We start from the raw sequence: 13,603 nt of genomic DNA, 5'->3' as shown, positions 1-13,603 counted from the left end.
TTTTTGACTTGTCAAAGCCATTCAACCTATAATCTGGAATAGGTCTATAATCAGCCTATAATCTGATATGAGAGAGTGTAGGCTATATACACTACAAGGTAGGCATATTTTAATTAGATATGTAGTTTTTATTTGGGTTTGGCTAGAAACCATTTCACATAATGCATTCTGGGGGCCTGATTTCCATAATTTTTGGTATAAATTCAGAATTGGTCCTCCTGATAAAGAAACATTAAAAGTTAAGAAAAGTTCTTACTTTAAAATATGTATAATGATCCTAGTTAACATATTATCCAAGGAGATAACCTTTATCATCAAGTCTTTCCTCTTTTTTCCTTCTTTTTCCAACTTAAAAGAAAAAAAATTCAATTTTCTTCATGCTAGAAATGCAATGTGTAAATCTTTTGAAATTGCCAAATAAATTGTACTATAGATAGCGTTCATTCTGGTGATTGTTAATTCCGTTTTTTTTTAATGAGAAGTGGCAAAAATACAAAATATTAATACAACCTAACCTAACTTCAATTCAAAATCAATGGACTCAACTGGGAACTCATCCTTTGAACTCAGCCGGGAACTTGGCAGGGATGAAAATGCTATCTATAAGAACAATTTATTTGGCAATTTATAGCAGCAATTTCAAAAGATTTATGCATTGCATTTTAGCATGGAGAAAATTGAATTTTATTTCCTTTAAGTTGGAATAAGAAGGAAAAAAGAGGAAAGACTTGATGATAAAGGTTCTCCCTTTGGATAATATGTTAACTAGGATCATTATACATATTTTAAAGTAAGAATTGTTTTCTTAACTTGTCTCCTTATCAGGAGTACCAATTCTAAATTTTTACCTAATTTTCTGTTGTAGTTTCTGTAGTTTTGTTACTAAAGTTGGCTATTTTATTTTTATCATACTTAGGTATATTTCATAAAGATTAACCTAATTTTGCTTCTTGAGTGTGGTGACTATAACAGATAAGCACCATATAGGACCATATGAGGGGGTTGTATTTGTAAGTGATGCAATCATTATATTTGGAAAGAGCATAACAAATATATTGATTAGTGTGTTCATCTTTTCTGTACCTCACTTATGGAATCTCATAGGCTATGTATTTACCCCCCTCTGCTTCTGCACCAAAACAGCTCTAATTTTTGATAAACTCAATTAAAATTCTAGATGAGTGGCTTTTTCTATCTTAGAAAATAGATAATTTAGATGGGTGACACTTTAAGGAATATAGGCCTATTCAGAGCCTGAACTATGGCCTAAAGAAATCTTTTGAAGTATCTATAATTACTTGTTCCCTCTTTTAAAGACACTGACCTTTGATAAAGTTACACAAACTTGCATTATAAAAAGGAAACTTTTGGAAGTAAGCCTACAGTACACACGTGAGATTTCATAAATGCTGAATTTTATGAAATGATTTTTATCAAGATCAGTTTTGTGGTTCTATTCTCCTTATGGAAACATTTTTAAGCTCTGTAAATTACTTTTAAAAATCACAAACTACTTTCTTATAACATTCCTAAATGCTGACCATTAAACTCTACTGACCACCCCTCCCTAATGGACAAATCTATACCCAAAAATATATGTATACTCAGTGTTAGATTCAGCACATTAGAGAACTCTACTGTAGAGGTTTCAAACTCCCAGAAAAGTGCGGAATTTGGCTTTTTTCCAGAATAAAGATCATGGATGCATGTTTATTATTGTTTTTTTTTATATCCTAGGGATGATTGTACTGAAATGAAGGTCCTAGAAGATTGGAAGTTTTTTAAGATTTTTAGCTATTCTGCAGCACCAAGCTACAATTTTGCCCCAGGGGGCACTTATCAATTAAAAATTCTGAAAAAGCTTGTGTGCCTAGTGGACAATTCTTAATATTTTTTTTTTAATAGGGCTTGATGACTCAGGGCTCATGATTTTGGAAACTTTCTTTACTTAAACTATTTCTTCTTTATTTGGAATAAGGAGTTCTGTCAGTTTTTAATTTGCTTGTTTCTGACCTAGGGTTTGAGCCATGGGTGTAGGGAGGGGGGGCAGCTGCCCCCCCCCCCTAGACCTTCAAATTTACATTAGATAAGGCTGAAAACGCAGATGGTTTGGAAAAAGCAGATGGTTTGGAAAAAGCAGTTGATAAAACTCCATCACACTATCGACTGCCCCCCCCCCTAGACAATATCTGCCCCCCTCCCTAGACAATATGCTGCCTACGCCCATGGTTTGAGTCCTTGCTATTTAAGTTCAATTAGAAAAAAATTCCCATTAAAGGTACTTCAGACTGTTTAATATTCTGTCCACACAAAATTGATGTTTATGCCCCCCCCCCCAGGAACATGCTTTGTCTGATATTCCTCCCTCTCCTGGAAGATTGTGACAATGTTACCAGAAAAGCCATATTTGGCATTTTAGGCCCAGCATTACAAAGTTTGATTTTTCATAGTTTGGATAACCCTGGATAAGACATTAAATTAATTTTAAGTAAAATTAAATTAATAGAAATTCATTCCATCAGTAGAAAATTTTGAATTTTAGGCTCAGGACATAAGTTCTTTTTTTGTTCAAATTAGAATAAGGAGCAATGTTAGAACTTAAAAACAAAACAAAACTATTCAATTTATGATGGAGGATGACACTCTGCTTAGCCCCTGACTCCTTGTGCTAATTTTTACTTAAGTTTAGTTGAAAGTATGATAAGCATCTATAGGCATAACTAGTGGGTGGCTTAGAGGGGCAGCAGTCCCTTTTGTATTTAGAGTAGTTTCTGTTTTTAATAAGTTTCTATTAATTGTAAATTTTGATTGAAAAAAAAATATGTTTTGTCCTGGAAGGAAAGGTTTGTAATTTTCAGTTGCAAATTTGAATTCAGCATGTAAAGTGTATTAGCATTAAAACAAAAAAAAATGTTTTGACAAAAACTGTCTATATGCTTAAGCAAAGCCATTAATTCCTTTTCTGTTCAAAAATTGTTATTATTATCAAAATGCCTGTTTTCCATGAAAAAAAGCATTTGAAGAAAACTAGTCAGCTTTCATTTTGTTTCAGTCTATCAATACCAAATACTAACTAGTTCACTGTAACCATATTTTCTTGCAGGTCAAAACATTTTTGGGGAGAGTGGAGGGGTTGAATCCTGCACCCACCATGCAGGTGTAAAAAGTTTTACTTGAAGTATATTTTTTTCAATTATTATCAACTTCTCCTCAGTTTCTTTTTGTCACTCTGATGATGGTAATTTAATTTTGGATTTTTTTTTTGTTACAAGTTGTCTGGAATATTAGTTTGTTAACAGCAGTTTATACTAAGGTTATGGGCATGCAGAACTCTTTAGCAAAATTCTGGGCTCTCTGAAAATGTCATCATAACTGTGTGAGAGGGCGTCTGCCTAGTCTGTCTAGTATGAAGTCCACTGATGGAAGATTTTTTATTTTTCGATTTTTTTGAAGAAAATGTTTTCTGGTTACATTTGTTAGATTTAGTTTTTCTATCTTTGCTGTCATTTCTTGTAATATCAATCAATCAATCAATAAATCAATCATTTATTACCCACAACTAACAAAAAGTAGTACAAGTGGAGTACATAATAATAAAAAAGAAAAAAAAAAAAAAAAAAAAATCAACAAACACTAGCAATTAAATTAAACTACGAAAAGAACTGTAAAAGACCGTGGTCAGGGCCAAATTTACAAAATGCATCTGCAGAAAGCTTTTTGTGTAGGACACCGACCTTTTGAGGTACATCCGTAGCATAAAAATTTTTAACTAGATACCGATTTCTAGTCCAAGGTGTCAGAGAAAGAAAAAATTTTCAAAATTTGAAATATGTAACATTAATCTTTTTTAAATCCTTTAACTTAAGAACAGAATTAATACCCGAAAAATAAAGCACAGAATGATCAGAAAAGGTCGAGAATAAGCGCCCAAGAGCTGTTCTGTTATATTTTCCACGGTTTGCTACAATTTTTGAATAACTGAGCTGAATTTTGCTTACTGAATCAGCAAGAATCTGTTTACAGAAGAGAGCTAGAGAATTAGAAACAGTAATAACAAGCCACCGAAAGGAAGAGACAGAAAGTACAGAAACTTTATTACATACCAGAGGAGTAGTCGAAGACAGATTATAAGATAAGAATTCGCACTTGTCAAGATTCAGGGATAGACCAATATTTAGGAAAGACTGAGAAACTAAGGAAACCATCGCAGAAAGAGCAGACTTAGTACAACTAATCACAGCATAGGCAATGTAAGAAACATCAGTAGAACCAGAAAAATAAGTGCCTTAGATCTTTTCCAGAACAGTAGAAATACAAATTTTGAACAGGGTTGGTGATAAAACACCTCCCTGCCTAACACCACGAAGCACTTTAATAGTTGTTTCCGGAGAAGATTTCAGGTGGAGGTAAGAATTAGAATACCAAAACCGTAGAAGGTAAATAACCGAATAATTAACACCAGAAGAAGCCAAAGAAAAGACAAGCTGGTTATGAACAACAGAATCAAAAGCCTTTGAAAAATCAAGTGTACAGAGATATGCGCCTTTACCCTTAGAAGAATTAGAAAGTAGAATAGAAGAAAGGACATGATGAGCATGTTGGCACCCCACACCAGGTCTGAAACCAAGTTGATTTTCACCAAAGAAAGAAATATTTCGAGTTAAAATTAGGTAAAAGAATATACTCGAAGACCTTGCTAATATTGCAAGAAACAGAAACTGGACGGTAAGAAGAGCAATCTGTTGGCGGTTTTCCTCTTTTTAAAATTGAAGTCACGCTGCCACACAAAAAACTTTCCGGGACGACAGAAGATGCCAAGCACATTTGAAACAAGAGCGCAAGATGTGACACAAGTTCAGCACATTGGGGAGTTAGATGCATTTTAGAGATACCATCAGCATCAATAGATTTCGACTTAAGATGATTCAAAGCATTCAAAACTTCACAACGCGATATAGGCAAAACAAAGCGCTGACTTAGAAATCTAGGGACAGTTTTAACAAACGCTTCACCAAACTTTTTATGAACAGAATAATTCAAAACGGAGAAAATTTTCGAATAATGTGCATGCCAAGAACTTGGTGGAATATCAATACTACTTACATCAGAATCGTCTGTTTTACTTGAATTAATTACATTCCTCCAATCCTTAGGCGAAGATGGAAAATCAAGCCCTCGGTATCGGACACTTTTTAGATACTTCTTAAATTCTAATTTAGTTTTCTGTTTAATAAAAAAAACATTACCGGACCTGGGGCGACCACTATCTGTCCAAATTTTTAGCCAAAATTTAGCTTTATTTTTACAGGCCTTAAGGTTAGCATCAAGTGACCAAAGAGGCTTTTGAGTATTTTTTCGGATTCGCTTTACTGGGACGGAAATTTTTTCAGCTTCTTTCGTAGCAGAGAGGATAGAATGATAATATCGGTCTATTTCATATTTAGCATAAATAAAATTCTGACTACACTGCAAAAGCTGATAAGGAACATAAATCGTACTTAAAAGTGAAGCCAGAGTTATAAGATAAACAGAAAAATTCGTATCATTCCAATCAGGCTTATAAAACCATTTAGAACGTACACCACGACTCTTAGACATACTCCCAGAAAAAACAACAGGCTTTGATAAACAAAAAGACAGCGGAAGGTGATCAAGATCATTCTCGTCAAAATGAACCGTAACGGGCGATCAGACAAGAGCTGCAGAACAAATAACGTGATCAATGTCTGATTTACTACCTGAATGGTGAATATACGTATAATCATGGGACTTCCGAACAATTTTATAAGCCGGGAGAGAATCAAAAAGCTGACCATTCCTTACATTATCAGAAACCAGATCGGTATTAAAATCACCAGCAATAACAAAATGCAACCCGTTATCCGATATCTTTTGAATTAAAGTTTTAAGACTTTACAAGCACAAGAGAAATTCTGAAGTGAACGAATGGAACGATCATTATATGGCGGATACACATTAATTTATACAACATTACCAAGACGCACCGCAAGAAAAGTGTCATCTGATTGGAAAAGCACAGGACTCGCACCAGAAATATTTTTCTTAAAAACACTTGCTAAGCCGCCAGAAGGATGGTCGCAGGTAATTTTAGCTGGATGCACAGAAACAACGTGATCAATGCTTCATCTCAGAAAATTTTTGCTAAAGGCAATCAGTAAATGTTCTTGGAGACAAACAACATCGTAATTAACATACAGATCATCAATAAAAAAAGTCCTTGCCGCTCGTTCCATTAATATTAAATGAGACTATACTTATGTCCGGATTCATTTCTGAGAATAGACCTTATAAGTGATCTTCTTAATCACAGGGCGTCGTAGGCTGTAAGAAGGATGAGATCCTCCACAATTGGCACATTTCGGAGATTTCGTACAACGATCACTATTCGTAGATAAATGAGGTCCAGCACAACGAGCGCACTTGGGAGCGCTACTAGTACATGCACTTTCCAAGTGTCCAGGGGAACGACACTTGAAGCAACACTTTCGCAATTGCTTGAACTCATAAGCACAGAAGTTTTCATACCCAATCTTCACGCTGTTTTACAGAAATGATCCTTTAGTAATCGCGTCTGCAAATTCAAGCTTAACCGATTTGCTTGTTCCAAACCGACTAGACCCGATTATACCAAACTGGTTCCGTAGCATTTCAAGGTCAAAATCAGACGGGACTTCTCGAATAACACCAGCGTGTTTTTTAGATAAAACTTTCACACTAGAACCAGGTAGAGCTTCCTTTGCTGATTTGCAAAAATCTTCAGCTGCAGATTTCTCCATATTCACCGTCCACCGCTTTTTAGTCGCTTGCACTCTAGACACCAGCTGATGTCCAGAAATTGAATCTATTACTGATTTTCGCTTTAGCGGGTCACCGTGCTCAGGTGGGGGATCGGAGATCAAAATTGTAGTATGCGTATCACACGCAGCAGGTTGGCTAATCACAGGTATTTGAGGAAGTTCAGATTGTACAAATCAATCTTGGCAGAAACTCGCAAAATCGCTTGCTCAAGGCTCGTAAGCTTGGCTGTGACGTGTGTAAACGCTGTAGCAGAGATAACAGGGACTTCTGTTGGCCTTTTGATGACAAAACAAGGGAGCTGTTTTCCATCGGCATCACCTTTCTTCATAAAGTCTATAATATCTTGCAGGTGATTAAGAATTGCATTAGTGCCCCTTCTGACAGGGGGATCATTTTCATTCACAAAACTCCATAGCTTCGGTTTCTCTGACTTAACAGTTTCCAAATCTTTAAAAAAGTCCACTCCTTTCCGTAAAATAACGGCTTCAACACCACTTAAATTTTCAAAAACAAATTTTCAAAAACAAAGTTCAACAGCGGTGAATACAAAAGCTCGGAAACGCTCATCTCGTTATAAATTCACTTCAAAAATAATTTAAACCAACACACGCGAAGTACACGTGATGGTCAGGCGACGAGCGAATAATAGTAAATTAAGTTCATTAAAGATAAACTTGCCACACAGGTTTGTTTATAATCCAGGAGAAAGCTATTTTTTCGTCTGCATTGATATAATCCTTTGCAATAGGTTTGAATCCAAAACAGGTCTTTTCACCATGAACTCTGAATGAACAACCTGAACTCTGAATAACTGCATATATGTTGCAGTTAGTGGTGTCAAGGATTTTGGGGGTAGGGGGTCCTGTGCTGTGCTCCCCTAGAGTTTTTTTTGCCCTCACCTCAATTTTGAGATTTTGTATTCATAATGGGAAATTAAGTTTTTCATGTAGTATTTTTATGAAAAATGCCCTTTTTGTATTTTCATTGAAAAAGTTAGGAAAAACAGTAAATTTAAACAGTAATTTCAGTTGCAAATTTGAATTCAGCATATAAAGTGTATTAGAATTGAAAAAAAAATTATGTTTTGACAAAAACTGTCTATATGCTTAAGCAAAGTCCTTAATTCCTTTTCTGTTCAAAAATTGTTATTATCATCAAAATGCCTGTTTTCCATGAAAAAAAGACATTGAATGAAAAATAGTCAGCTTTCATTTTGTTTCAGTCTATCAATACCAAATACTAACTAATACACTGTAACCATATTTTCTTGCAGGTCAAAACATTTTTTGGGAGGGTGGAGAGGAGTGCAGCCTGCATCCACTGTGCAGGTGTAAAAAGTTTTACTTGAAGTACAGTTTTTATTATTATTATCAACTTCTCCTCTGTCTCATTTTCTTTGTTACTAAGTTGTCTTGAATATTAGTTTATTAACAACAGTTTATACTAGGATTAGGGGCATACAGAACTCTTTAGCAAAATTCTGGGTCCTCTGAAAATGTCATCATATCTGTGTGAGAGGGTATCTGCCTAGTATGAGGTTCACTGATGAAAGATTTTTTATTTTTCAATTTATTTTCAAGAAAATTTGTTCTGGTTACATTTGTTAGATTTTATTTATCATTATTTTTCCATCTTTGCTGTCATTTCTTATGACTTGTGTTGCAATCAGTGATGTCAAGGATTTTGGGGGCAGGGGGGCCTGTGTTGCCCTAGGTTTTTGTTGCCCTCGCATCAATTTTGAGATTTTGTGTTCATAATGAGAAATTAAATTTTTTGTGTAGTATGTTTATTAGGGGCAAAGGGGCATAGGGGCAAAGGGGCATAAAAAATGCCCCTTTTGTATTTTCATTGAAAAAATTGGAAAAACAGTAAATTTACCCCCCCCCCATATAAAAGGAAGTACATTTTGCCCTCTCCTAAGTTTTTGCAAATGGACGTCAGTGTATAAGCTTAGCTTTTGCCTTATTGCCAATTAATTTTTATTGTGGTTTGTAAGAAAATTCTCTATTACAACTAGAATAATATAAATCTCTGGTATTGTGGTTGTGTTTATATATTTAATTTGATTAAAATCCTACCTACAAAAATAAAACAAATGACAGTGCGTAGAAAAAGAAATAAAAAATGAAGAATTACACAAGTATGCTATTGTTTTTGTCATGGGAACGTTGTTCTATTGACATTCTGATAATTTCTGGCTACTTTAAATGGTACTGAGCAGTTGTGTAAGGGTCTGGCCTTATCCAATTGCATCATTATACTGGCATCAATAAAAGAGGCAGTTGTTTTGGATTCTGATCAAAAAAGTAGTTCCTCATCTTTTGGAGCAGTTCTATCTTCTTTTGGATTTTTTTTATTACTAAAAAAACTTTGGTTGAATAGATTACTAATTTTTTTTTAATAAATCTAGTCAATTGCTTTCAAAAGTATACTGCTTGAAATTAACAAGGCTATTGGAGGTTAGGTTTAAAAGAATATATTTAATCCATACTGAATTGCAAGTAAGAGCTTGGATATTAAATGCTGTCCTTCTATTTCAGGTGCAGGCATCCAATGATTGGAGTATTGTTTCAAAATACTCAGCTGCACATCATGGCTATTATGATGATCCTTCTCTGAAGTACTTTGTTGCAAAATTATCTAGAAGAAGCCCAATTCTCCACAGGGGGTATTGGGTTAGAGCACAGGCTGTTGATCATGTTATAAAATGGTTCCAATCAACAGTTGACAAAAGGGATATAAGAGATTCCCAGGTTTGTTGACTTTTTGTAATCATGATCAGGGCCGTCACGTATAGGGGGAGGGGGTGCCCCCCCCCCCAATTTGTTTGAGCACTCGGTAAAAAAATGAGTCGGTGAAATCGTGGCACGAAGCACCACAATATTTTGGATGCCGCCAAAACTTTTTGTTTGGTTAAACAAAGATCACGAAAATTCTGAGATGTTACCTACAGAAATCTCGAACCTGGTCGATAAATGCAGCAGCTTTACCAACTCCTACCGAGATTTCACAGATGGTACCTTGATTTTCCATTTGGTTCAATAAAAAGCATGGAAATAATGACATGACATATACCGAAATCTCTGTCTTGGTCGGTAAATGCTGCGGTTTTACCGTCTCGTGTAGTGACTTTACGCATCGTATTCGAAACAGACATTATGCTAATTAGTGATAAAAAACAGTCGGAAAAAATGACCAGCCAGTCGGTAAAATCCCTCAATCCCCTCCCTCCAACATAGGGTAGTCTTGCGGTCCTTTTCCCTGTGACAGATACCACATTGAGCTCATTTGGCTGCAGAATGTTGTTCCCCAGTGTTCTGGCTTTCTGCAAAGGGAATCCCAGCAACCTGGCGTGTAAGTCAATGAAGTTCTCGTGACAGAACTTTGTTTGAAGATCTGATGGTGCAAAACGATCGGACCAAAGCCATGCCTGACCTTATGAGGACATCAAGGCGGGAAATGCTCTTCTCTTGATTGCCAGTTTCATTTACAAGGACGGAAACGTTTACACCAGCAACGTCTATTACAGCAAAAAACACGGCCAATGGCCGATGATATCAACACGACGGCCTGTTTTTTCTTTGGCACATACGAAACTACTGTTTTATCACTTTTAGAGCCAAAGAGTGAACTCCATTCCTGGCGATTTTTTGGCAGGAAACTGTCAGGTATTTCACGCATGTTTTTCTTTCAGTCCCTACATAGGTCAGCTTCTGTTTTAGAAGATCATCCATGAGCTGAACAGAATTGTAGCAATTGTCGGCCATGATATTTCTGCCTGAACCAGAGATGGTCCTTGTCAAAATAACAGCTGTCCTAGTTGGTACCAAAAGATGCGCGGATCCAAGCAACTTTGCCTCCTTTCCACAGTAAAGGAACTCATTGCAGAGATAGAAACTACGGGCGTCTGCTAGGCACCGCATTTTGATGCCGTATTTGTTGGGTTTTGTAGGAATGTACATACGAAAATTACATCTGCCTCTAAACCTGATAAGCATCTCGTCGATAGTGACAATGTCTAAAGGAGAGTAAGAATGCTGCATTTTCCAACAAACTGCTCGTAAATATCGAATATCAGTGCAAGCGTCGTTCCTCTTGCTAGACGGGTCGATGGATCGTCAAAGTGAAGGCAGGCTTCAATGTAGAGGAATCTTTTCAGGCTCATGGTCGCTCAAAAAATATCTATCCCAGTCGCATCGCTGGCAAACAGGCCAGTGGCATCTTCGCTTCCTGGCTTGAAAACTCCGGTAAAGTTAATGAGGCCAAAAAATACCCGAAGTTCTACCTGATCAATTGGCTTCATAAATGTCTGCTTATTCAGTAGATTGGCGGCAAAATTCACACGACAGAGATCCTTTTTTCTGTTGGTATGCTCCACCACTGCATCAATAATATTTTCAGGGAAAAGAAGACCCCAAGCAGTTTCTGGTTGCAAAGGTTGACCTGTCTGTGCTGGTCTTTTGGGGCCAGCTCGTTCAGTCATGATGTTTATAGCTCTGGTTCGGCTCGGGGTTGGTGTACTTTTCGACCACTTTGTCATTCTGTCACGTCCTATTAGCACAGTCTCGTGGGTTCATCTTTTGGTTCTCTGAGAAAGAGGCACATCATCGAGGTATGGCTGACCTGGAGCTAGTGATGGCTGTTCTCCGAATTGACTTGAAGGAGCCGTAGCTTCATTGGATTCTTTTGCGCTTGCTTCTGATGACGAAATTTCATCTGGAACAAGGTTTTCCTGTTCGTCATTCGATGGTCTGTAGTCATCGTCGTTCTGGGTGTCGCATCGATAAATCGTCATCTTCTTCAAGTATCTGAATTATCTCTTGCTCTGTAAGGCGCTTCTGAGCTCGGGTATCCTTTCTTGCTATAAGGGAAGAGAAAACGTAAAAGTTTTCCATATGAATCACTTTTTAACACTGAAATCCGGAAAGAAAAGGTGAAAAAGGCCAAGACAGAGAAATTAAAAAGTGAAATTCAACTAGAATTTACGGAAAAGCAATTAAGTCATTCTTGGCAATGACAGAAACGTGCAATACTAGCAAAAATTATCATGTTTCTTCAAAAACCCAAATCTTCATTTTCATTTTTTTTTGTAACGTTAATGGTGGGGTGGGGTCAAAATGACCACAGACCACTCTTACCTCCTATGCCTTTGGTGCCAGCTACTCGACTAATTGTATGCTTCAACGCCACCAAGTTTCCGGAAAATACTTACTTTACTTTTACTTTCGGCGGGAACCAGACGATGAACTGTCCTGCCCGGCACCAAAGGATCTTGGGATGACTTCCGACGACCACTTGGATCTGTCGGCTGCAGCTTCTCCGGAGATCTTCAGCCAGTGTTTGTCCCATCGCCGACCGTGTCTCCTGAATCCTCCCCACGGTTCCAGGTCCTCCTTGAATTTTTGCCACAGGTTCTTCTTTTGTCCTCCTAGTTTACGTTTCCAGGAGGGGGCTGGTTCGCAGACAAGGACGTCTTGACATATCGTGCCTTCGGGACGGCGCAATGTGTGGCCGAGGAGCTTCAGGCGACGTCTTTTAATGATAAGCGATAGCTCTTCTGATTGGTCACAGCGACTCCTTACTTCATTATTGGAAATCATTTCCCATCGCTTAATGCGGAGGATGTAACGAAGGCAGCGGTGGTCGAACACGTCCAAAGTTCTCGCTTCTTCAGTCTTGATCGGCCATGTCTCGCAAGCATAGAGTAGTACTGCTCGAACAGTTGCACCATAGATTCTGACTCTTGTTTTGGTTGAGATCTCCCGTCTGGTCCATAACGCTTTTTTCAGACTAGTAAAGACTCCCCTGGTTTTTGCTATGTGGACAGAGATATCCCTTTCAGCTCTGCCATCTGGTGTTATGATAGAGCCAAGATACTTGAATTCCTCAACGCTTTCTATTCGCTCACCGTCGAGGGTAACTTGGCAAGGAGCAGGTTGGTTGAGAGCCAATACTTAAGTCTTTGCGCCGCTGATGGCCAGTCCGATGCGCTTTGAGACCTCATAGGTATCGTCGATCATGCCTTGTAAGCTTTCGGCGGTAGTTTCCAGCTCAGCAACGTCGTTTGCGAAGTCCAGATCTGTCAGGGGCTGGAGGAAACCAGCTATTTGTCCGAAGACTATTCCGCTGTGGTTTCTCATTGCATTATACATGATCCAGTCTATCGCGTAGTTGAATAATATAGGCGAAAGGGGGCATCCCTACTTTACCCCAAACTCCACTGGAAACTTAGGGGTGTCATTGCCGGAAACACGGACGCAAGTCTCAGTGTCCTTATACGCACTTCGGAGTATCTCAATGAGCTCCTATGCCGCACCGTCTTCAGCCATAATTCTCCATAGCTTCTCTCTGATAAGAGAGTCGAAGGCAGCTGCAAAGCCAATAAAGGCGATGAGAAGGGGTAGATGAAACCTGCTGTACTGCTGAAGGATGAGGCGAATCGTCAATATCTGTTCTGGACAGCCTCTGCCTGGTCTGAAGCCTGCTTGTTCAGGACGGGTTAACTTGTCACGTGCGTCTTTGAATCGATTCAAAAGAATGTCGCAGAAGATCTTCATGGCATGGTCGATCAGGGAGATACCTCTATAGTTTCCGCAAATGGCCTTATCTCCTTTTTTGTATAGCGGAACGAGGACTGATACTTTCCAGTCTTTTGGGAAGGTCTTCGTCGTCCACTCCTGGACAAACAGGTCGGTTAGGCGGCATAGTAGAGTTGGTGAGGACTTGAACATTTCAGAAGGGATCCCATCCTCTCCAGGAGTTTTATTTTTTGCATGCACTTTAG

The 13,603-nt window shown here is 37.9% G+C and overlaps 1 protein-coding gene across 1 annotated transcript in view; it reads left to right on the top strand.

The window, feature by feature from the left end:
- The window catches only part of LOC148946364 (tRNA wybutosine-synthesizing protein 4-like), a 107,658-nt gene that overhangs the window by 6,191 nt on the left and 87,864 nt on the right, over positions 1–13,603 (top strand). Inside the window, exon 2 of the mRNA XM_089097677.1 lies at positions 9,360–9,572. Within this exon, the coding sequence (XP_088953803.1) occupies positions 9,360–9,572 (213 nt within the window). The remainder of the gene's footprint in view (positions 1–9,359; positions 9,573–13,603) is intronic.

Source organism: Artemia sp. Qi Xiang Cuo, chromosome 12 (assembly GCF_049724085.1).
Source record: "Artemia sp. Qi Xiang Cuo chromosome 12, ASM4972408v1, whole genome shotgun sequence".
Classification (NCBI taxonomy): domain Eukaryota; kingdom Metazoa; phylum Arthropoda; class Branchiopoda; order Anostraca; family Artemiidae; genus Artemia; species Artemia sp. Qi Xiang Cuo.
The sequence above is the reverse complement of the archived record's forward strand: the minus strand, read 5'-3'. Positions and strand labels throughout refer to the sequence as shown.